Source organism: Bolinopsis microptera, chromosome 1, assembly GCF_026151205.1.
Source record: "Bolinopsis microptera isolate Bmic1 chromosome 1, MBARI_Bmic_1.0, whole genome shotgun sequence".
NCBI lineage: Eukaryota > Metazoa > Ctenophora > Tentaculata > Lobata > Bolinopsidae > Bolinopsis > Bolinopsis microptera.
Window position 1 is genome coordinate 14,192,370 of NC_087072.1, and position 25,524 is coordinate 14,217,893.

The 25,524-nt window shown below is 36.7% G+C and overlaps 3 protein-coding genes and 1 long non-coding RNA gene across 4 annotated transcripts in view; 2 read left to right on the forward strand and 2 right to left on the reverse strand.

Annotated features, from left to right (window-relative positions):
- LOC134818411 (DNA damage-binding protein 1-like) overlaps positions 1-25,524 on the forward strand; it is a 119,867-nt gene that overhangs the window by 57,843 nt on the left and 36,500 nt on the right. The gene's annotated exons all lie outside the window — the stretch shown is intronic.
- Positions 1-25,524, reverse strand: part of LOC134818480 (uncharacterized) — a 103,414-nt gene that overhangs the window by 13,040 nt on the left and 64,850 nt on the right. Inside the window, exons 2-8 of the mRNA XM_063828069.1 lie at positions 2,673-2,850; positions 2,248-2,409; positions 1,933-2,091; positions 962-1,099; positions 690-818; positions 380-527; positions 114-193 (exon numbers count right to left, since the gene is read on the reverse strand). Of these exons, the coding sequence (XP_063684139.1) occupies positions 114-193; positions 380-527; positions 690-818; positions 962-1,099; positions 1,933-2,091; positions 2,248-2,409; positions 2,673-2,826 (970 nt within the window). The 5' untranslated portion in view covers positions 2,827-2,850. The remainder of the gene's footprint in view (positions 1-113; positions 194-379; positions 528-689; positions 819-961; positions 1,100-1,932; positions 2,092-2,247; positions 2,410-2,672; positions 2,851-25,524) is intronic.
- LOC134821206 (uncharacterized) lies at positions 11,543-12,516 on the forward strand. Its single transcript, XR_010160990.1, has 3 exons — positions 11,543-11,631; positions 11,837-11,898; positions 12,474-12,516. It is a non-coding gene; the product is annotated as an uncharacterized LOC134821206 (long non-coding RNA).
- LOC134818488 (dual specificity protein kinase CLK2-like) lies at positions 21,053-24,474 on the reverse strand. Its single transcript, XM_063828079.1, has 9 exons — positions 24,277-24,474; positions 23,950-24,031; positions 23,763-23,823; positions 23,380-23,499; positions 22,895-22,985; positions 22,511-22,586; positions 22,174-22,322; positions 21,726-22,037; positions 21,053-21,579 (listed from the first exon to the last, which is right to left on the reverse strand). Exons 1-9 carry the CDS (start codon positions 24,445-24,447, stop codon positions 21,421-21,423), a joined length of 1,221 nt encoding a protein of 406 aa, XP_063684149.1. The 5' UTR covers positions 24,448-24,474; the 3' UTR covers positions 21,053-21,420.

The window sequence follows — 25,524 nt, forward strand, 5'->3', positions numbered from 1 at the left end:
GAATACGGTTCATTGAGACGTATTATTTTTTAAATGATCATATGGTTCTCAAAATCAAATAGAAAGTAATGTATAAAGAGAGCTCAATGTAAAGAAAAGAGTCAAATAATCACCATCTACGATATTTGTGAGACTCCCCAGAAAGAGGAGAAAAGCTGTGATTCTGTGTATGATTTCCCAGGCTCTTCTATAGCTGACCAATTAAGTAATTAAGTAATCTTTCACTAATCGTGGCCGGAAATTGATCGGTTTTTAATGATTTGGGTAAATGTTATAGCAGAGCAGAGTAGGATATAAAGAGATCTTGGTAATAAGATTATTGGATTGGGAGTTTAGTTTGTAAACTCAAGATAAAAAGGATCTGAGTCTTGAACTGTACCTTGTATCGGGAGCAGGTCGGAAGAAAGCAAGAACCACGTGAAATAGCAGCAGTAATAACACTACAATTCCAATAATCTGGTGAAGCTCAAACTCGAATGTTTGTAGTGCAACAAAAGCCAAAACAACTGACACTATAACTACCACACCTGGGTAGATTTCCTTATTTATATCTTTAAAAGTTTTAGAATTGAAAATCAGGACTCAGTCAAATGAATAACTTTTATAAACAAGTGTTGTAAACAGAATCAAACAGTAGATTTTACAAATTGGTTCGTAATACTATTCAATAACTTCGACCTTAATCATACCTGACAAGATACTGCCCCATTTGTGCATCAAAAACCAGAATGAGGGTCTTTCAAAGAAGTCCTTGCCATATCGGGCAATGTAAACTGCTAGGGGTGTCAAGTATAACCACGCCACGACCATCAGAATACCTGACAATTTTATTTGGTACCATTAATATTTCCTCGCAAATTACAGGCAAAGAAAGTTACCTCTTTCCACAGAAACAAAGAAATGTTGTCTCAAAAAGCAGCATGTTAAAATTTCAAATCCCAACATATTCCAGTGCAATTACCATGAAGTTTGAGGAGTTTGTGAGTTTCAGTGATGCAATATCGTTTGTCTTTGAAGAGAGAGACAGGTTTATCACTGCAGAATGGATTGTGTCTATGTTCATGCAGAGGGTACCCAGGTTTGTTGTGCCTTATCTTTCCTGAACAGTAAACATAAGTAAAATACAATTTTAAGTAAAATACAATTTTTATTTTCCACAGAAGAATCAATACATATTGAATTATAAATATCCGATAATTCCATTAATAACCATTAAAAGTTGCTTTGTCATTTGTAAAATCAAAAACGAAAAGCCCCACGCTGAACGCGCGCGGCATTTTTTCTGCAGCTGCCTAGCTTCAAGCTTGTAGCCGCTAACATCAAAGCCGCCGCGCGCGCCCAGTGCTGGGGTGCATTCTCATTAACAATTAAACTTGGTCAAAGATATTTATATACAATTCCTAAATTAAATCAATAATCATGTTAATATGAGTATTCAACACTACTCGACAACAAATATTTGCCGGCCCATCAACGATTCAGTCGCCGAAACAAAAATCATGATCAAATGTTTGCTTTTTCGTTTCGGGGACTGTTTGAACTCAGTACTATATCCGACTAATCACACTTTATAATGGTTAAAATACAAAGCAAAAAGATTTTCCTCGATGGGCCGGCATTCGCAACCGCGAAACGTTTTGAGTACGACAAACGATGACACCACCACCAGCTGTTAATTGATAAGTCCATGGGTGACGGGATAAAGTTAAAGTAAGATGTGTAATTTCATATTGCCTATCACCTATCACCTAAGTTACTTTGCATATACTGCTTCTAGTTACACGATAGCGATCTCAGTTCCCAATATCGTGTGACCCAACAGAGGGGATTGTGGAAGGACATGATATTACATTCTAGAGGTCTGCCTAGTTGAATACAATTTTTCTAATAGTTTTAAAACTGTCATAGTCGAAATGAATAATGAAAACTTACCACGGCCAAAAAACAGGTAAATTGGAGTGCTGTTCAATGTCCTAAAGGGATAGGAGAGTGCAATGGATTTTGTTATATTCGCTGTAACTACACCTTCTTTATAAGAGGCTGAACTACTCAGTATACTGTCTACCTTTTGAAACACAGTTGAACTATAATCTGAAAAGTTTGGATCATTATTGAAAAGAATTGCGGGATGTCCTCCTGCATTTTTATAATTTTGCCGGTCATTAAAAGTAATTAAAATATAGTGAAGTCTGGACGTCATTATCAATACAGTAAGACCACTTAAATCGTTTAAAAACTGAGACATACGTTGAGGATCAAGGAGAGAAGCTGCGGAGAATAACTGAGTAGACATGTTTTTATAGACCGCAACAACATCATCATTTCCCATTCTAGTATCATCGCTCAACCCCAGAGCTATCCACTCATCTTCAGTAACTTTGGCTGTTATGTTGATGTACAGATTGTCACCTGGAAAGATGATTATGATGGTGACAGTATTTATCATTGTCTATGCTACTGAAATATACATGTTTGTCTAACTCGATCTTGATTATATCAGTTTGTTTTCTTAACTTGAAAAAGGAATGTGAATTTCATTCTCTGTGCCTTTGAAATATACATGTTTATCTAACTCGATCTTTAGCTTCTCCCATTTATGTCACAGATGCATGAAATATTGATATGAGATTTTGGTCCTACTATCTCCTTTATACCTGCTATCTCCTTATTACCTGAAATGCTCCAAAAGAAAGTGTCATGATTGGAACTTTGATAACATCCATTAACAGAAGAGGGTTTCTTCAGTTTGCTGAACTGTAACGTCTTAGTACACAGTATTGACAAAACAAAAATTGCTCTCCAGATAGATCCCATCTCAAACAGCATTGTTTTGTCATACAGCCTGTTTTCCTAAAATATCATGAACCTTTGTTCAGTAAGATTGTAACAGGGTTTAAGCTTTGAAAAACTGTCATATTTAAATCATAAATAAATAGCATAGTATAGTATAGGTGGTAGGTTATATTATAGATCTACTGACACAAAAAGTGCCGAAAGCACAAGTTCTATAATTTCTGATCATTCGGCTGGATCAAACAAGGGGACGTTAAACAAATACTTCATATGAATCCAACGTTGCTCTAACCAGAGCCCTCTAGCTTGCAGTAGCGCTTGTGAAACAAGCGCGTCACACAGTACGCGTAGACACATGGCTATGTTAAAATCCAACGAATCCTTAGCTATCTCCCTCTACCAGACTAGGTGACACTTCGTCCAACTCTGTACTGGACCTTCTCCATGGATAGGAGGGTGGAAGCTCTAACCACTATTACCTAGCCCTATGGAGCGTGTACATTGTACATACCAACAACAGCAAGGTATGTTTCATATTTTTAAACTGTCAACATGTAAGTGGAACTTCTGAATTTTATAATAATTGATTGTAAATAGCTATGAGCTATGTAACTTTGAATTGTTTAAAGATTACACGATTAATGAGGCATAAGGGGTAGGGAGGGGTTTTAAATGATTACTCAATTAAAATTGCAATTTTTACACAATAGCTATGGGTGACATTGCTTAGTGACCATTTGTCATACGTTGTATGACCCGCCGCGCATGAGTGCGCGGCTCCCCCTGTATCATCAGGACGATACAGTGAAACGACTATTATATAGTGAAACGACTATAGTGAAACGACTATAGTGAAACGATTGCTCTAACCAGAGCCCTCTCGCTTGCAGTACACAGTAGCGCGCGAGCGCCGGAGGCGGCAAAGATCTATCTACTTGTGAAACAAGCGCGTCACGCAGTACGCGTAGACACATGGCTATGTGAATATGTCATGAGAGGAGTTATTCGGAATTACAAATTAGCGTCCAAAAATACATTGATTCAAGTTGGTCTCAACCTACCTGGGGACCTCAGGCTATCGTGTTCATAAACATAGAGATTAGGCGGAATGACAGGCTGAGCGCGCGGCCCAGTAAGTCTCAACGGGGGGGGGGGTCCCTTTTAAAAAATCTCGAATATCAACTGTAAAGTGATTTAGTACGCTCGCAAACTTTTAGTTGAATCAGCAATGTACTTGCACCACTGGGCCTCGCCGAGAAGGATTGACATCGTCAATTAAAATTTGATAGGTATGAAATGGTTCTATAACATGCTTGATTTTAACCGGTAATAATATGTTCATATTATTATATATATTTAGTCTTAGACACATTAAACATTAGGCGCAGTTTATATCTCTGCCAAAATGCAAAAGCACACTCCTCAAATTGCACGCATTGCTGTAACTTCTTTCAAACTTCATGAATGATCGAGATAATTTATTTTGCAATGTATTCAGAGTTAATATATGCACTTATGCAAATCACTTGGAATACTCTTGAAAGAGAACAACAAGCTCAAAAACGCTACTGACGTATTTCTCCATAACAAGCACAATAGCGTGAAAAGCCTTTGTCAATGTGCCTCGAAAGTGATCTTAAACGATTCCTCGTTCAATTTTGGTCGCCAACTTAGTGCATAATCAAGGAAATTATTGATTATTGACATATTTCATACGTATCAAATTAGATGTGCTTTTGGCGGAGATATAACGTGCGCATTAAAGAATCTTGTCATACGTTGTATGACCCGCCGCGCACGAGTGCGCGGCTCCCCCTGTATCGTAGAAACTTTATAGTGAAGCGACAGCTAGTGGGGGTCACCACGTGATACAAAAAGAATCGGCAGAATGATGCACGTGACATGACCATATATAGTAGGAGCTGTTACGGGGATTTTCGGCTCGATACACCAGGGTCATCAGACATGTCTTAAAAGACGTATTTTTGGCCCCTGAATCGATTGGTGATAGTGGGAAGTGTTGAAAATGGGGTTAACCTGGTTTTATTTGAAAAAACCGATTTTTGGCCCTAAAAATGGTCATTTTTTGAGGTTTTTCAGGATTATCGATAGGTTAATTTCAAGGAAAAGCTTAGATATTTCGGTTTCTGATACATTTTAATATGCCGCATTAGTTAATATTAAGTTCATAAGCGCACATAAGAGTTAACCTGGTCAAAATAAAAAACCTTCAAAAAAAAATGTTTTTTTGCGCGCTAAATTTTATCGGCTTTTTATACATCCAAAATGAAATATTTTTGCCCACAAAGTGTTTTAATACTGTTCAATAATACTATTTGATAGTTTTTCAGCGTCAAAACAAGTTTTGAAAGCGGAAGAAAAAAATTATATTTTTCGTGGTGCTGAGCACTTTGAAAATTTTTGAATAAAATCGAGCGCTACCGTAAAATTTTAGTAACCCTTCCCTGAAACTCATTTAAGTTTTTGTACCGTAAGTGTATTGTCCTTTTCTGAAGTTCATGCCTTCTCTGGCTTAATTTCATTTAATATTGTTTAATACAGTACAGTAAAGTGTTTTATAATAGTAGAGTGCCATTTTATTTCTAATACTTCAATGTTATATTGTTGAGATACCTTTATTTGGCTGTATACCTTTTGTTAATACAATTTCACCAATTTAGTATTGCATTGCTTATATGACTATTTGGATTTATAATTTATCGATTGTGGGTATGAATAAACTTTTGGTTCACAATCAACAATATAATGTCTACTGTGTGGTACCCTTACAAGATTAATTATAGATCTTTTGACAGGAATGCCTTACTTAAACCCCCTCATCCATCACTCATTCCGTGTTACCTGTTGGATGTGGAGGAACCCTACCACAAACTGAAATATTGTAAAGGTACCCTTCAGTACATAAATAAAGCACTGTAAATAATATAGATTAGTTACTGCTATCTTCTCAATGCAATTTTGAATACATGTCAGGAACACCTATCTTAAACCCCCTCATCCATCACTCATTCAGTGTTGCCTGTTGGATATGGAGGAAATGTACACCACAAAGTGGAATATTGTAAAGGCACTCTTCAGTACACATAAAATAGAGCACTGTAAATAATATGGATTAGTTGCTGCTATCTTCTTAACATGATTTTGAATTTATAAATAGTGAAACAAATTTTTTTTTGTGAAACAAATTTAAACTTTTTATCCTTTATTTTACAATCATTATATAATAATATTTATAAGCCTCCGTTTTGAAAGTTTTAATTTAATTTTAATACATTCACATTTCTATTTACAATTCAATTATATGTACAAGTCAATAACTGGCCGCCAAAGCCGCGCATTCTTGAAAACAGGATTAACTTGATTATAGTTATACGACTATGTAAATTTAAAACTATCCGTGGTTTTTTCTTTTAAATAAATAAATTATAATTTTACCTAAGTCCAAAGCCAGCTTTGAAAAATTTACTATTAAATCATAATATATCGTCAACTTTAAATATTTACAATGCAACAATTCATTAATCTGTAAACACGCGTACTCCAGCCCCTAAACGCATAAATTGTTATGCGGCGCGGCTCAAGCCGCGCACGCACGTATTATTTTATACTGTTTGCTTTCTAATAAATATCGTGCCAATGTGTACGTCTAAATTGTAAACGTTCATGTTTTGTGTAAAGTGAATCCAATTGAGACTAGTGACAAGGATAAGGACCCAAGTGCCTGTACGGCTTTTTCGGACCCCTGTGGACCACTATTCTTGAAATCACTCTACAACATTGAACATCTATATCTACTACGTCATTTGGCAATTATTGTCATTAATCTAACTTTCTTATTAATTGCCGAGGGGGAAGAGTAAACGCTTCACATTAAAATTCAATTAACAAAATTCAAAACCATCAATACGGTATTAAATATTATGGACAAATCTATAGATCTATTTCGTAGTCATATATTCACATGATTTGCTTTATATTATTTTAATACTGTAATGAAGTACAGTAGGATTTGTGTTTCGAGAAAGAAAGGTTGCGGTCAAATTATTAACAAAAGTCCATCAGGGACTCCGTGGAGTCGAAAAAGGTACACGGCTGCTGTCTGGTGCTGCTAGGCATTTATTGATCAAGATGTTTTATTGTATTGATTTATAATGATTCTATTGTTCGTGACTAATCAAGTTCTAAGTGGAGGTATAAAGTGCTGCTCAAGATACTTCGTCATCTCATGTCCAGTATAATGATTAAGATAGTATACAATGCAGTTTTAGTAGTTGACCCATACAGTTAAGTCCGTCATAACTCACAATCGTTAAGTCGTCGGTCAATTGTCAAAGTCGTTGTGTGTTTATTCGTTGAGATAGCAGTAAGATAAGATGTTACGCGCGCGCGCGTTTAATCCCGTCGACGTGAGATGTGACAATGAAAACGCCATAGAATTATTATTTTCGCGCGTTACGTAGAGTTTACCAGTGTGTAATACTAGTTAACACTGGGTGTACACTGAGTGTAAGTGTAAGTTTCATATACAAGCCGTTGAATATTTCCAATTTTGAGTGTATCGTGAGCATGTTTTACAGTGCGATTGCTCGGTATAAGGTTTTTTTTTTACAAATGTCTTAGACCCATAGCTAGATCTGTGAATTTTAGGCAGACCCACTCGACAGCGGCCAAATTTTGCGCATTATGAGCCCCAAGCCCGATACCCACTTTGCCTCCCAATTATATTATCATCTCGTAACTTCATAATGAAGGTTCCGTTATTCATTTAAAGATTAAGTTTTTTCGATTCTGGGCACGTAGCCCGACACAACACGTAGCCGGGGCGAAGCTCCTTTGGTTGGCTAGGGAGGGGGGAAGGCGCAGCCCCCCACAAAATTTTTGAGAAATTATGTGTTTTAGACGACATTTGGCATTAAAGAAATTTGTAGGACAGTAATAATCAGACATCACAATAATACAAAGTTGGGGGGCTAAGGGGGCGCAGCCCTGGCCTTCGGAAAATTTTTGAGAAATAGGGTGTTCCAGACGACATTTGTAGGACAGCAATAATCAGACATTACAATAATACAAGGTTGGTGGGCTGGGGGGCGCAACCCCCGGAAAATTGTTGAGAAATAGGGTGATTCAGACGACATTTGGCATTAAAGAAATTTGTAGGACAAAATTCAGCCCTGGCCTTCGGAAACTTTTTGAGAAATAGGGTGTTCCAGACGACATTTGTGGGACAGCAATAATCAGACATTACAATAATACAAGGTTGGTGGGCTGGGGGGGCGCAGTAATAATCAGACATCACAATAATATAAAGTTGGGGGACTGGGGGGGGGGGACGCAGCCCCCAAGAAAAGTTTTAGAAATTATTTGTTTTAGACGACATTAGGCATTAAAGAAATTTGTAGGACGGCGATAATACAAAGTTGGGGGTGCAGCCCCCGGAAAATTTTTGAGAAATAGGGTGTAATTTCAGACATCACAATAATACAAAGTTGGGGGCTAGGGGGGAACTCAGTACTTGTCACATTGAATGGAATAAGTACATATTGTATAGTGGGATTTGGGAATAATTTACGAAATGCTAAAGTCGATTGCCTGTCGTGTCGTTTAATCAAACAGTCATAAACACAGCCCACTTACCAGGCGACCATGGGGACTAGGGGGCTTATTTTTTTTGGGGTTCAATTTTTTTCCGGGGGTCTTCCCCTTGGCTACGTGTCTGCATTCTAGTTGCCAGACCCACTCTATTAGAGGCAGACTCAACATTTTGGTTGCCAGACCCACTATTCTAAATAGTAGTAGTGTCAGGGGCCTTTTATATATTATATTTGAGTATAATACATTTTACCTTATAATTAACCATCACTCCCGTCTAGGAAGTACTATGTATTTGTGTATGTAATTGAGATCGTATCAGCGCCTTTCATTCTACTCAACGCGTTTCATTCTACTCTAAACAAGCTTGACATATATGATAATGAAACGCGTTGAGTAGAATGAAAGGCGCTGATACGATCTCAATTACATACACAAATACATAGTACTTCCTAGACGGGAGTGATGGTTAATTATAAGGTAAAATGTATTATACTCAAATATAATATATAAAAGGCCCCTGACATCAGAGTAAATGTCAGGAATGCCTGACTTAAACCCCCTCATCCATCACTTATTTCGAATAAATGTATAGATGCTGCATTGAATTCATGAAGATATCATTCGTTTTGAGCAATCATTCCCTTAGCTCCCCCGTTCTTTGATTGTTTCAAAGAAGTAGTCAAACTACAATATGTATTTAATTGTTTAGTTACATCTATTGCTTGTTATTTAAGCCATTTCATCTCTAGTAGATTCAAATAATTTCTGTAATTCTGAATTATGTTGCTGAACAAACTTGACAATCACCATTAGAAAGAAGGTGACATGTTTATGGACCCAGAACTAGCTAAGACAGTTCTCTGTGTACATTCGGATCACTTCAAGAATCTTGTGGTTTGTTAAAAGACTTCGATCCGCTCACAGCCATGCAGATTAAGACGAATTTAGATCGAAATTATTTTGATAACAATGAAAACTCAAATGGTTTGATTTTTAGCTAAATTACCATAATTATTATAATTAATTAAATACAGGCTGACAATGTTTCATTTCACAAACTGTATCTGAATAATGTAATTTTAACTGAATCTTAAGCTGTTCAAACAGCTTTGTTAGATGATGTTATCGATGCTGTATAAGTTGAAACCTTTTGATGATGAGAGGTACATGAACAAACCTACACTAAACAATACTACATTCCAGCTTGGAACGAAATGAGTGGAGTTGAACGACGCCCTGTTTATCGAAACTACATCAATCAACTTTTCAACTATGCAGGTTATTAATGAAATAGGTACTACTATTTTTTCGGAACTAAGTCCGATCTACGCCAGATAACCCCCTCCATATATCCCTGTCCCGCATCAGGGTTCACAGTTCCTCTTTTGAGTTTGTCCCAATTTCCTTCAGTAACATAGACAAGTAGCTTTGTCTTGGTCGGCCTTGCTGTGCTCTACCATGCATAGGTTTCCATAAGACTAAATCACTGGCAAGTAGCTCAGGATGTCTGATGCAGTGTCCCGCCATTTTTAGTCTCCTGCTTCGTAACTTGTTTGACAGCCTTGGTAGACTACCATACAAAGTTATATTGCTGACCTTGTCCTTCCATGAGATACCCAGCACCATACGTAGCATCTTTGTGTATGTCCCGTCCAATACAAATGAAATAAATTATTTTTATCCTGCTTATATCAACAATCAAAATTAAAAACTTATGGATGTATATCACTCATTATTATGTATCACTCTTTAACATCTTGTCCTCACTACAAATATTACCACTTCTGATATAATAATGTTTTTTTGTGTCTTCTTTGGCTCAGGCATGGCTCCAGCTCAAAAACTTTGGGTGGGTGCAGCTTAGCGCACGGCGGGGGGGGGGGGGGGGGGGGGGGCGGGGTGAAGCCCCCTGGAAAATTTTGGAATTTTACTCTCCTAAACGTATTTTAATATCTCCAAAACAGTCTCAATTGATAACAGAAGTCAATTGACCCTTAGTTTATACAAAATTTGACAATTTTTGTGTGAACATTTTCGAATCGTTTGGGTGGGTGCAACATCCTTTGGTGGGTGCGCACCCACCCGAACCTACACGGTGGAGCCATGCCTGCTTTGGCTATCTGTTTCATTTCCAAGACCAACCGCTGATGGATAGCTCGATCTTCAGGTGATCGATCTGGAGAGATGAAAACAGTCTTATGATCTTCACACAGTCTCAGCTTTTTGGCATTTACTAATATCTCATGAACGGTAAGTTAGAATTACTTAGCGAAACTTTGACTGGTCTCGTCTTGTTGGCTGATTTTCTCCCAACCCAGATAACTTCAAAACGTGGTTTTTCTTCAATCTGCTGAAAAATCACGGTAACTTTATTGCACAGTTCCTCTTCATCAGTCTCCTTCAAACCAAAGATGAGCACATTCCTACTGCGATCCTCTTCCGATACAGCATTCTGTACAACCTTTTTTAAACTCTCTTCTGCAAGCACAGGTGCATTTTAAGTCACAGCTTGACTGTATGAGTTCATCTCAGCTTGGACAGTGTCTTGAACGGCGGTCTTGACGTTGAAGTGCACGGATTCCAACTGCTTCGATTTAGTTTCCAGAAGTTCAGCCTGCAGCTTGATAACAGTACTTTGCGATCGGATAAGATCGCTCTTCAACTCCTCCATATCTTTCTTGTTATCCAGAAACGTACTTACACGATTATCGGTAGTCTGATACGCAGAATACAAATTACAAATGTTTTACTGAAACTGACTTCACCGGCTTTTTGAACGTTTCAACTGAAAACTCAGATTTATTGTCACGGTTCGTAGCTTCCGCGAGTTCAGTGATCCAACCGGCAGTTGTAATGTAGCGATAAAATAGAGATAAGAGCTAGATTATCAACACGTAACAAAAACTGTAAAACTGTATCATAATATTATTATGCTTTTAACATCATCTGTTGTGATATACATGACAAAGGGTTGGAAATATACAGTAACCTTACTATATTGCAATCACACAATATTATGTGAACGACCCCTAACCCCTTATCTAAGGCTCTATAAGTATTGAATAATGATAACTGCAGGGTTTCAAAATGTACAAGGCATCATATCAAAGACTGCATATAATGCCCGAAAGAAGGACGAATCCAATTTGGCTCTCTGGATGTATTGAAAGCTCTCAACCTTCCAGAAAAGGACTGTTCAAAGGAACACTTAAATCCCTCCGACAGGTAATTATTATAAATAATAATTTAGTTTACACTTCACTATGTCAAATCACCTACTATAATGAAGAAAATTGTTGTGTTAACCAAGTTTAATGTGACTCAATTTTGGTGGAACTTTAGAATTTGGACATTATATCTATCATGTTCATCTTAAATCTCATATTATATACTCAATATTCAATTAAACAGACAAAGATAACCTCTCTAGGCCCTCTGGTGGTGACGTATAAGTGCTTTCTCAGTACTTTCTCTCGCTTTTGGACAAATCCAGTGAGTTAACTTTTTATCAGTGGTCGACCGGGGGCAGGATTTTGACCGGGGCCGGGGAGCCCCAATATAGCCGGGGCTGGGGCTGACCACTGGGGCTGACCACTGAGAATTGGCCGGGGTTAAATTTATTGGCCGGGGCCGGTGTTTACCCCCGGCGAATTGCCAATTTTTGGCCGGGGCCGGGAAGGGCTGGGGGTTGTGATTTTGGCCGGGGCACCGGGCGACCACTGCTTTTTATGTCACGATTTTAAAAACTTTATTCATAAGTTTATGAAACATCAAAACTTTGCATGCTCTGCATTATGTAAACTCAGTCATGCACTAGAGCACAGTTCACATATAACCTAATCCAGCCTAGGGGAGGGGGTTTGAAGTCGCTTGTGCTAGAGTGATTTATACTCAATAGCTATGTGAAAAGTGGCTCAAGGAGGGGAGACCGACGTAAACAATTTTGAATTGGTAGAAGTTATGTTTAGGCTTTAATAAAATACTATTGAAAGAATATCATTCTTTTACCACAGACATAAGACTTTGCCGTAAGGTATACAAAAATGTGATCATTCATCAATTTTCAGAGTGCTGTATCTGTACCCGAATAGAAATAAAGGATTTTAATGAAATAGTTTTCTTCCGCTCTGAAAGTGAACGAATGACAAAACAGTCTAGAGAATTCCTCGCCCTGCTGCAGAAGATCAATCCTGGGTTGTGCTCACCAAAGCAAACCTCTTTTTTGTGTATTCAGTGTCTTAACTATGTAAAAGGGTGAGTGGTTTCCTCCTGTTTTACTAACATTTAAAAACATTATTATTCAAAGTTAAATAGACAGCGAGTAGTAATTTTTAATCCATTTCTATCGGATTTGCAAACTTTTAAAATGATATAACACTTGTACGATCTCAAACTTATGTGATATGATACTGTTGATATAAATGTGGGAAGTAATAAAGTATTTGCAGGTGTACAGTGCTGTTTCTGAAATTGACGAATCTTCTTGTGATGAAGATTGAAGAAGCTATTGCCATCCAAGTGGAAAAAGTCCCGCCTTTGTCACCCTCGGCCTCCTCGAATAGAACTAAGAAAATGTGGAGACTTTCTTCATTTAGTTCCCAATCAAGTGGACCAGATGTTGATTTGTTTGAAATGGACTGAGACTTGTGTTTCATATGCCAGGTTGAACAGGTTTGTGTGAAACTTTTGCTCGCAAATATAATTATTATACATATTATCTCGATTTAATTTTAAGAGTATGAGAGGATATTCTTCTTTAACAATACGAATTTCCCTAGACGTTAGAAACGAAAAAGGATAGTCTGATTCAAGGAAAAGATAAAAGTTTCTTCGTCGATTTCGCAACATACTATCTGTGGACATCTACAGAAATCGTCAGGATCTGTGCAACATCGATGTTAATCCTGATTCGCACATGAACAAGTGCCCTGTTCTTAACCCTGAGAGTCTCGGAAAATATCTCTATAGCAAGCTAGGTAGATATCACAAAACGTGTCGTTTGAGGTACAGCAACTCGAGGGTGAAACAATTGAAGGGTAAATTATCTGAAGCTGTAAGTTTAAAACCTGTCTCTAAAAACCTGTTTTAAAATGGAAAGACACGTGTCCACGCACGACATCACCAATGCTGCATTAATGAGTGCAGGTATTGACGCTGTACGGACCTTTTAACTGGAGCAGGAGAATGTTTTACCAGAACTGTACCTCGTGTCTGACCTGAAGCTTAAGTACAATGACTATGTGACCTCTAATTTATCTGAGAACGCTGCAAACTCCAGCAATGTTTAATCTGATCACATCAGTTTTCAGAAAGACAATGTCGGTAAGACGAGTTTGTATCTAATCTTGCCGCAACAATAGATTAGGATAGAGATGATAACACTTTAACAAAGACAGAACTCATAACGGAGATTAGAAAAGAAATCTTTCAATGTAGAAACGAATTCTATCAGCTATCGTTCCGTAAGACGATTTATCTTCAAAAACATGTTCGATTTACCGATCGGTGGCATCTGTAGAAATACAGTGTTTATGTGGATTAATCTGTTAAAGCAGGGCTATTGTATCATTTTAACATTAACTTTGCATAGTGATGATACGTTTATTGTGTCTCTTGTGATTATCTATTTTCTACAGTGTTACGGTACCACGAGGTTTCTGGCGCAGTGACGCGCTTTTGAGCAAATATCGTGCTAGATACGTCACGCGCCGCGAGGGCTACTTGAGAGCGTTTTGCCGGATTTTTGCCGGATTCTTGAATAACGGAAAATTGTATTGATAAATGTTCTTTAAACTCTTCAAATAGTTAGAGCACTATAATACGGTCAATTTCAGGGAGTATAAAAAAATTTCTTCATCTGTGAGTGGAGATACAAGGTCAAACACAAGAAAATATCTTCATTTGGCCAGAATTTTTGCCGGATTCTTGAATAACGGAAAATCGTATTGATAAATGTTCTTTAAACTCTTCAAATAGTTAGAACACTATAATACGGTCAATTTCAGGGAGTATAAAAAAATTTCTTCATCTGTGAGTGGAGATACAAGGTCAAACACAAGAGAATATCTTCATTTGGCCAGGATTTTTGCCGGATTCTTGAATAACGGAAAATCGTATTAATAAATGTTCTTTAAACTCTTCAAATAGTTAGAGCACTATAATACGGTCAATTTCAGGGAGTATAAAAAAATTTCTTCGTCTGTGAGTGGAGATACAAGGTCAAACACAAGAAAATATCTTCATTTGGCCAGGATTTTTGCCGGATTCTTGAATAACGGAAAATCGTATTGATAAATGTTCTTTAAACTCTTCAAATAGTTAGAGCACTATAATACGGTAAATTTCAGGGAGTATAAAAAAATTTCTTCGTCTGTGAGTGGAGATACAAGGTCAAACACAAGAAAATATCTTCATTTGGCCAGGATTTTTGCCGGATTCTTGAATAACGGAAAATCGTATTGATAAATGTTCTTTAAACTCTTCAAATAGTTAGAGCACTATAATACGGTCAATTTCAAGGAGTATAAAAAAATTTCTTCGTCTGTGAGTGGAGATACAAGGTCAAACACAAGAAAATATCTTCATTTGGCCAGAATTTTTGCCGGATTCTTGAATAACGGAAAATCGTATTGATAAATGTTCTTTAAACTCTTCAAATAGTTATAGCACTATAATACGGTCAATTTCAGGGAGTATAAAAAAATTTCTTCGTCTTTGAGTGGAGATACAAGGTCAAACACAAGAGAATATCTTCATTTAACCAGGATTTTTGCCGGATTCTTGAATAACGGAAAATCGTATTGATAAATGTTCTTTAAACTCTTCAAATAGTTAGAGCACTATAATACGGTCAATTTCAGGGAGTATAAAAAAATTTCTTCGTCTGTGAGTGGAGATACAAGGTCAAACACAAGAAAATATCTTCATTTGGCCAGGATTTTTTGCCGGATTCTTGAATAACGGAAAATCGTATTTTAAATGTTCTTTAAACTCTTCAAATAGTTAGAGCACTATAATACGGTCAATTTCAGGGAGTATAAAAAAATTTCTTCGTCTGTGAGTGGAGATACAAGGTCAAACACAAGAGAATATCTTCATTTGGCCAGGATTTTTGCCGGATTCTTGAATAACGGAAAATCGTATTGATAAATGTTCTTTAAACTCTTCAAATAGTTAGAGCACTATAATACGGTCAATTTCAGGGAGTATAAAAAAATTTCTTCGTCTGTGAGTGGAGATACAAGGTCAAACACAAGAAAATATCTTCATTTGGCCAGAATTTTTGCCGGATTCTTGAATAACGGAAAATCGTATTGATAAATGTTCTTTAAACTCTTCAAATAGTTAGAGCACTATAATACGGTCAATTTCAGGGAGTATAAAAAAATTTCTTCGTCTGTGAGTGGAGATACAAGGTCAAACACAAGAAAATATCTTCATTTGGCCAGGATTTTTGCCGGATTCTTGAATAACGGAAAATCGTATTGATAAATGTTCTTTAAACTCTTCAAATAGTTAGAGCACTATAATACGGTCAATTTCAGGGAGTATAAAAAAATTTCTTCGTCTGTGAGTGGAGATACAAGGTCAAACACAAGAAAATAACTTCATTTGGCCAGAATTTTTGCCGGATTCTTGAATAACGGAAAATCGTATTGATAAATGTTCTTTAAACTCTTCAAATAGTTAGAGCACTATAATACGGTCAATTTCAGGGAGTATAAAAAAATTTCTTCGTCTGTGAGTGGAGATACAAGGTCAAACACAAGAAAATATCTTCATTTGGCCAGAATTTTTGCCGGATTCTTGAATAACGGAAAATCGTATTGATAAATGTTCTTTAAACTCTTCAAATAGTTAGAGCACTATAATACGGTCAATTTCAGGGAGTATAAAAATATTTCTTCGTCTGTGAGTGGAGATACAAGGTCAAACACAAGAAAATATCTTCATTTGGCCAGAATTTTTGCCGGATTCTTGAATAACGGAAAATCGTATTGATAAATGTTCTTTAAACTCTTCAAATAGTTAGAGCACTATAATACGGTCAATTTCAGGGAGTATAAAAAATTTCTTCATCTGTGAGTGGAGATACAAGGTCAAACACAAGAAAATATCTTCATTTGGCCAGAATTTTTGCCGGATTCTTGAATAACGGAAAATCGTATTGATAAATGTTCTTTAAACTCTTCAAATAGTTAGAGCACTATAATACGGTCAATTTCAGGGAGTATAAAAAAATTTCTTCGTCTGTGAGTGGAGATACAAGGTCAAACACAAGAAAATATCTTCATTTGGCCAGGATTTTTGCCGGATTCTTGAATAACGGAAAATCGTATTGATAAATGTTCTTTAAACTCTTCAAATAGTTAGAGCACTATAATACGGTCAATTTCAGGGAGTATAAAAAAATTTCTTCGTCTGTGAGTGGAGATACAAGGTCAAACACAAGAAAATATCTTCATTTGGCCAGGATTTTTGCCGGATTCTTGAATAACGGAAAATCGTATTGATAAATGTTCTTTAAACTCTTCAAATAGTTAGAGCACTATAATACGGTCAATTTCAGGGAGTATAAAAAAATTTCTTCGTCTGTGAGTGGAGATACAAGGTCAAACACAAGAAAATATCTTCATTTGGCCAGAATTTTTGCCGGATTCTTGAATAACGGAAAATCGTATTGATAAATGTTCTTTAAACTCTTCAAATAGTTAGAGCACTATAATACGGTCAATTTCAGGGAGTATAAAAAAATTTCTTCGTCTTTGAGTGGAGATACAAGGTCAAACACAAGAGAATATCTTCATTTGGCCAGGATTTTTGCCGGATTCTTGAATAACGGAAAATCGTATTGATAAATGTTCTTTAAACTCTTCAAATAGTTAGAGCACTATAATACGGTCAATTTCAGGGAGTATAAAAAAATTTCTTCGTCTGTGAGTGGAGATACAAGGTCAAACACAAGAAAATATCTTCATTTGGCCAGGATTTTTGCCGGATTCTTGAATAACGGAAAATCGTATTGATAAATGTTCTTTAAACTCTTCAAATAGTTAGAGCACTATAATACGGTCAATTTCAGGGAGTATAAAAAAATTTCTTCGTCTGTGAGTGGAGATACAAGGTCAAACACAAGAAAATATCTTCATTTGGCCAGGATTTTTGCCGGATTCTTGAATAACGGAAAATCGTATTGATAAATGTTCTTTAAACTCTTCAAATAGTTAGAGCACTATAATACGGTCAATTTCAGGGAGTATAAAAAAATTTCTTCGTCTGTGAGTGGAGATACAAGGTCAAACACAAGAAAATATCTTCATTTGGCCAGGATTTTTGCCGGATTCTTGAATAACGGAAAATCGTATTGATAAATGTTCTTTAAACTCTTCAAATAGTTAGAGCACTATAATACGGTCAATTTCAGGGAGTATAAAAAAATTTCTTCGTCTGTGACCTAGCGGAATCCATAAACTAGTCAGTGGCAACATTTTACATACCATCTTGCACAAAATAAAGGAGGAATCTCTAATGCATCGCAGTGTTATAATAGTGACCACTATTAAAGTCTAAATGCTGTCAATTTTGAATCATAACAATCAGCAACACAAATTGGCCAGCTTCATAGATTTCCAGTCCATGGTTTGCTTTCGAGGCAGGGATTTACATAATGTGATATGTGAAATGTTTGTGATTTCCTGTGTCAGTGCACTAACACTATGCGAGTTGAGTGTGAACATGTTGCCACTGTCCAAAAAATCAACCATAGTATTCATCAAACCTGCTGATTAGAAGTTTTAATAAGGGGACCTGAAAACCTCATTATATTATACTGTATATATTATTAATTTATTTTAAAATATCAAGAAAAAAATGAATAATTACTGTATTAAGTTATTTTAGAACACAGTATCAATCTAAACAATTGTATACAATGATTGTTAATCATTATTTAATTTAAAAGTTCGTTTAAGTTTATGTAAACGTATGGTTATGGTTGCCATTATATGAATTGAACATGAAATTGAAAAAATGTTATTTTTCTTTAACTTCTGTAATACTAGAATGATAATGTGGAAGATCTCATGGGGTATTACATGTAAATTTTTATAATTTAATATTATATATTATATTTTTAATATCATGTTCAAAGTTTGTACCAGCAAAATAAGGTGTTTCAATTAATTAGACTAGATTTTGTACTATATATGGAAGTATGAAATAAATACAACTATAAAACCATCGTGGAGTCATCAGTCAATGGGGAATGTTTCGTGATTTGCAGCACATCCTCGATCACAGACATGGAAATTTGTTAAATGCATAAAGATATTCTCTTGTGTTTGACCTTTTATCTCCACTCACAGACGAAGAAATTTTTTTATACTCCCTGAAATTGACCGTAGTATAGTGCTCTAACTATTTGAAGAGTTTAAAGAAAATTTTTCAATACGATTTTCCGTTATTCAAGAATCCGGCAAAAATCCTGGCCAAATGAAGATATTTTCTTGTGTTTGACCTTGTATCTCCACTCACAGATGAAGAAATTTTTTTATACTCCCTGAAATTGACCGTATTATAGTGCTCTAACTATTTGAAGAGTTTAAAGAACATTTATCAATACGATTTTCCGTTATTCAAGAATCCGGCAAAAATTCTGGCCAAATGAAGATATTTTCTTGTGTTTGACCTTGTATCTCCACTCACAGACGAAGAAATTTTTTTATACTCCCTGAAATTGACCGTATTATAGTGCTCTAACTATTTGAAGAGTTTAAAGAACATTTATCAATACGATTTTCCGTTATTCAAGAATCCGGCAAAAATTCTGGCCAAACGAAGATATTTTCTTGTGTTTGACCTTGTATCTCCACTCACAGACGAAGAAATTTTTTTATACTCCCTGAAATTGACCGTATTATAGTGCTCTAACTATTTGAAGAGTTTAAAGAACATTTATCAATACGATTTTCCGTTATTCAAGAATCCGGCAAAAATTCTGGCCAAATGAAGATATTTTCTTGTGTTTGACCTTGTATCTCCACTCACAGACGAAGAAATATTTTTATACTCCCTGAAATTGACCGTATTATAGTGCTCTAACTATTTGAAGAGTTTAAAGAACATTTATCAATACGATTTTCCGTTATTCAAGAATCCGGCAAAAATTCTGGCCAAATGAAGATATTTTCTTGTGTTTGACCTTGTATCTCCACTCACAGACGAAGAAATTTTTTTATACTCCCTGAAATTGACCGTATTATAGTGCTCTAACTATTTGAAGAGTTTAAAGAACATTTATCAATACGATTTTCCGTTATTCAAGAATCCGGCAAAAATTCTGGCCAAATGAAGATATTTTCTTGTGTTTGACCTTGCATCTCCACTCACAGACGAAGAAATTTGTTTATACTCCCTGAAATTGACCGTATTATAGTGCTCTAACTATTTTAAGAGTTTAAAGAAAATTTTTCAATACGATTTTCCGTTATTCAAGAATCCGGCAAAAATTCTGGCCAAATGAAGATATTTACTTGTGTTTGACCTTGTATCTCCACTCACAGACGAAGAAATTTTTTTATACTCCCTGAAATTGACCGTATTATAGTGCTCTAACTATTTGAAGAGTTTAAAGAAAATTTATCAATACGATTTTCCGTTATTCAAGAATCCGGCAAAAGTTCTGGCCAAATGAAGATATTTTCTTGTGTTTGACCTTGTATCTCCACTCACAGACGAAGAAATTTGTTTATACTCCCTGAAATTGACCGTATTATAATGCTCTAACTATTTGAAGAGTTTAAAGAAAATCTATCAATACGATTTTCCGTTATTCAAGAATCCGGCCAAAAAATCAGCGCCAAATAACAAAACTTATCCTTGTGTTTCAGGTATTACCTAGTGATCGCTATGTCTATATTACTTCACAGTGGTATATGTGGAAGTTGGTATTGTCCTGTTAATATTTGCCGAGTTTTGTGGGCAGTTGGCCATGATTTCAAGTGATATTTTGGAAAAGTTTGGGAAATTTGCAGCGCGATTATCCGGCAAAAATCCGGCAATTCTGGTCTCAAGTACTTCTGCGCGCCGCAACCGAATCAGATTTAAGTGCACTTTTTTCATTGTAAACACTACATACGACGCGCAACACGTTCTACGTGGTCGAAATTTTCGAGGTCTCTAACACCGGAATGGAGCAATATTTAGACGATCTGACACTTTCTGGGGCTTAAGCAACCTAAGAGAAATTAGGGGAACAACTCAGAAAAAATTTTTAGTCGATATTCCGGTGTCTGTAGATGTCCGAAGTTTTGGCAGTAAAGTGCTCACAACACAGCTTCTGAAGGCTCTAGAAGGTTCCCGATACCGTCAGAGTGTTCAGTACACTCCATTCTATCATATAAGAAACCCTAAAAGAAGTCCCAGGGCTCGAGCAAAAAAGCGTGATATTTGCCCGTAACAGCCTCTACTAATAAGGAAATCAGGGTTTTGCATATGCTTCAGTAAGGGAATTGTGTTAGTAAGTCGCGTGATCGTCGAGTGTAGTGATTCATACATCATAGTTCGATAGGTTAAAAAGCAGAATTTCATTCACACTCAGTTTTTAACCAATCATTTTGCCGCACACTTAGACAACATGGACACATCATTATAACTTAGAAGTTAAATCAATATTGATTTACGTTAGAAATGTTATTAATATCAGGGACAATATTAACTATTTACACTCCCATTAATCTGAGAAGTTCAGTCGGAAGTTAAGCAAAAAACAAGGAAGCATTAAAATTGAAAATTGTAGAAAAGGTGAGTCATACAATGAATTAAGAAACTTCCGCGTGATGTCAGACTTGTCAAATTATCACAAAAATGTTTTATTCATCGTCACAACCTATGTTGTCAACAGCAACATTGCAATTCGGAGTCATTTGAGCCAGCTCAGTTTTCTTTGTCTGCTGTCAAGTGGACTCAGTAACGTTTACACTGCATCAAGAAGATTTTATGTTCTTATTCGTTCCTTCAGTTTGGACTGTTCCGTCTCTTGAGAATGTATTGGTCGAAGAAGGGGTGTCTGAGAGCTTGGGAGCACGTTAGACGTTCCTTCGGATCGTACTGGAGCAGCCCTTCCATCAGGTTGAATATTTGCTGCAGCTCTGTGGAGTACTCCCGCTGGTAGTACTGAAAGAAGAAATGGATTTAGAATTATAAGAGTGGAGTTTCAGATCGAATCGATTGAAATTCAAGAGAATAAGCATGAAATACGGTAACGATTCGAGGACCTTCGATAGTGAGTTCCGAGATAAGATTTCAAGAAAGTAACTCACTCTGAGAGGTTTGCAATTGCTGATAATGTACTGTCCTTCTCCTGAACTCCAATCCAAATTAACGAGGGAAGAATCGTTGAAGTATTTGAGTTTCTTGCTTCCTTCAAGAAGGCACTTAGGGATCGGTCCCAGAATGTGCTGCATCATACAGAGGTGCTCAAAGTTGCTGTGAGTCTGGAACATTGTTACTCCTGTCAGCAATTCGAACATAATGCACCCAATGCTCCAGAGGTCACATGCGTGCGACCATTGGTGTTCTAAGATTACTTCAGGAGCTCGGTAGTGTCTTGTCGATACTGTACCAGAGTGATGCTGAAAAAAAAGTCAGTAAGCATGACTATAACTGTACATACCAACATTTTATTCTAGATATAAGGGGAATTCCTAATGTTCCGTTTTAACTCGAAAAGTTTGTTGATCACTCTTTTACAGTCCGATTGGATCTTACCTCATGTTCGAAAGTTGCAGATCCGAAGTCGATAAGAGAAATGTCTGCCTCCTGACCGTCATTAGGTTCAATGCTCGGTAGAAGTTTGTATTTGAACAACATATTCTCTGGTTTCAAGTCAGTGTGTGTCAGCTTCATGTCGTGCATAACTGAGGTTAGATAGTTTAATTAAGGCTAATTTAACTGGTTAAAGCTAAATATTTCAATTAAAAGCTCCTATCACAGCAGGAATAATATGGCAAATTAATATGCTTCCTGTCTGCAAAACAGCTCATCCGAGTGGGGGAGGAGGTGACTGATTACTCCGAATTACTCCGAATTACTCCAAAAGACTTACAGCGGGTGGATCTGAGGAGTTGGTAAGACATTGCTCTGACAGCATCTACATTGAAAGGTTTGTATCCACTCTGTTTCTGAAAAGAAGATAAACTTAGTTGTTAAAACACACTCCTGGTGTTGAACACAAACAGTAGCTTACAGTTAACTGAAAACAAATAAACCTTTCCCTTCCTTTAAACCTTAAAAACATGCAATCAATCAACCTGCAAACATATAAATAAAGCTCAGAGCCTTTCTAATTTATTTTCTCAAATTATAACAACACAGTATTGATGTGCTGGATACAAGACATATTAATTTAATAATGGTTAGTATATTTAGCAAACTATGGCACGGCACGGCAAATATAAATGTTGGTACAGCGTACCAGGGTTCCTCTCACCATATGGTCATAAACTGATAGTCCCATGAGTTGGAACACGATACAAATGTGTCGATGATGTTCGAACCAATCAAGCATGTGTATACACCCACTGGAGACAGAATTATTATTCTGTGTGCCCAATCAACACAGCAAGTGTCCAGTGTCAAAATTTGGTTTGAATTTTGAGCTTTTGAAAAGTTCAGATCAATCCGATTTTCGAGAGTTTTCTTATTTTCAGGAAGTAATTTGCGTTGACACTGAACACTTTACAAATTCTTCGTAAGATAAAATAATTCCATGGATAGTAGAGTAGTTAATATTAAAGGATGGTCTTTAACATGAATCTTTGTCAAATAAATAACATTTAAAAAAGGGATTGAAATTATTGATGTCATTACTGACTGTTATAAATATAATAGTTAAGAAAGTGACAAGTTTGGTAAAGATATAGTCGGTATGAGTTTGCTAGTTAGAGTAAGGCTCCCCTATCTCGGGGCCTTTACCTCTCATCATAAGGATCGTGATCCCGTAATTTCTGCAAGATCTTAACTTCAATTTTAGCAGCATCGGTATATCTATCGATACCTTTCACGATCTTAACCGCGACAGCCGTTTTGTGACCTCTGCAAGTGAAAGTCATACAACACCGGGTATTAACAAAGAGTTAAAATAGGCTCAAATGAAGCAGCATTCTTTGTATTTGGAGGTATGATCATTTTGGGGCGAGGACAATTGTTCACCCAGGAAATAACTATCCCGCTTCCGATTTCAGAACAAAAAGAACATGATAAAATGGGATATCGTATCAGAGGCGGGATGGCTGAATCCTTTAGTTACAAAGTTAGTAGTTCAAGAAGAACTGCACAGTACTGGTTACCGTAATTACCTCTTAACACACTTGACTACTTTGCCGAAAGTCCCCTCGCCTAAGTTTTCAACAATTTCGTCTGAAGTAGATGTAAAAATAACCAAATTGTTTGAGGTCAGTGAATGTCTAAGGAGTGAGTGACCCACAATTTGTTTGATGGGTAGTATATCCTACAGTAAAATTGTAAAATTCGAAGTCTACTTACATTTGCCTCCAATGCAGTCACCATTCCTGAATTTCAAATGTCCCTCTGAATCAACCTCTCTTGGCGATTTACTTCTTCTCTTCTGAAATTGAAAGATAGTTAAGTTTCAGGAGCCATGAGAATTGTGAAGGAATGCAGCTTCTACCCTTCATCTAAAAACACTTTACCCCAGTTCACAGTATTGATACGTCTTGAGGAGGGTTAAAAAGTCTACCAAAAAGGAGCAAACTTTTGAAAACAAGTGCAATTGATAGATAGATGATATCTTTTTATTAGAGCACAGATACGAGAAGTTGAAAATTCCCTGTTTGCTATTACCCAACGTACATTTCGGTGTTTGTCATGATCACGAGATGTCCTCTTTGAAGATCTCCGCGGAGATGTGGACCTCCGTCTCTTTCTGCTGGAGGATGAATTCTTCTCCTGCTTCCTGTGCTTCCTCTTGTATCTATCAGAATCGTATTCATGCAAGTATTGGCTGTTCATAGCGCTTATCATTACTAAAAGAAATACCGGTTAGTCAAGGTAGCTTTTGGGATTTAATTTTAAGTTTTGAAGTATCGAAAATTTATTATTCGACTATCCATGAGAGACAGATCAGTATTAACCGCATGAAAAAGTGAAAACAATCCGTATGCCCGGGTTTAAGAACACGAAAAGTAAAGATTAAAGCCACCGAGAGCACATCTACAAAACGACTCGCCAGTACTACAAGGACAACGGCACACAGAGAGCAATGGACGCGACAAGTCACGTGTAGCGCGCATGGGCAGATTATTCCCTATTTGGAAACTAAAATGCGTCCACGTGACAACGCGGGTAGTCATGCGGAGGCCACCTGACCGAGTCACATGGCGAGCTTACGTAGCGCGCGCTCTACTTTACAACAGCTTATAAATGGGTGAGTTATCATGGACTAGACTGTACATTCGATCTGAAGGTGACTTTACTGCTGTGAGAGAGAGTTATCTCACAAAATTTTGTGACGAGTAGGTTAGCTAAAGCTAATTCTATTTATTACTGCCTCGTGATTTGACCGTCCATAAAAGGCCAAAGTAGAGTTGACTTTCGACAAACATGGATATTCTAATTTAATGCGACTTTCGTCAGGTCACAGATATTAACATACATTTTCAGTGTAATTTGACCACGTATGAGCCAGGAAGGTGAACTTCTACCTTTATTATTATGGATTCATGGTACAAAAAGCAGACGTATAATATGGTCAAGTGTGGCTTCCCTTAACCAATTCGTCAAAATGCTGCCATCCGGTTCTTGTCTTAGAGAATTCGGTAGCAGAAACTGGGCATCAAGCAACTCAAAGCGAGATAGTTCAGGAAGGCAAGCGTTTTTAACTTCTCGCTCCGTCATCAAAACTTCTTAAAGCTAAAAACTTTGACTGTGCCACTATATTTCCAGAATCCAGATGACAACCAGTCGAAACTTAGGTTTTTGGAGTGACAGCCCACGTAGCATAAAAATAATGATGTCACATTTCTCTTGTCGTGATCGAGAATGTTCCATCTTATCTTCAAATCAGAACCGAAGACAGAACTACAACCCATAGTACACACT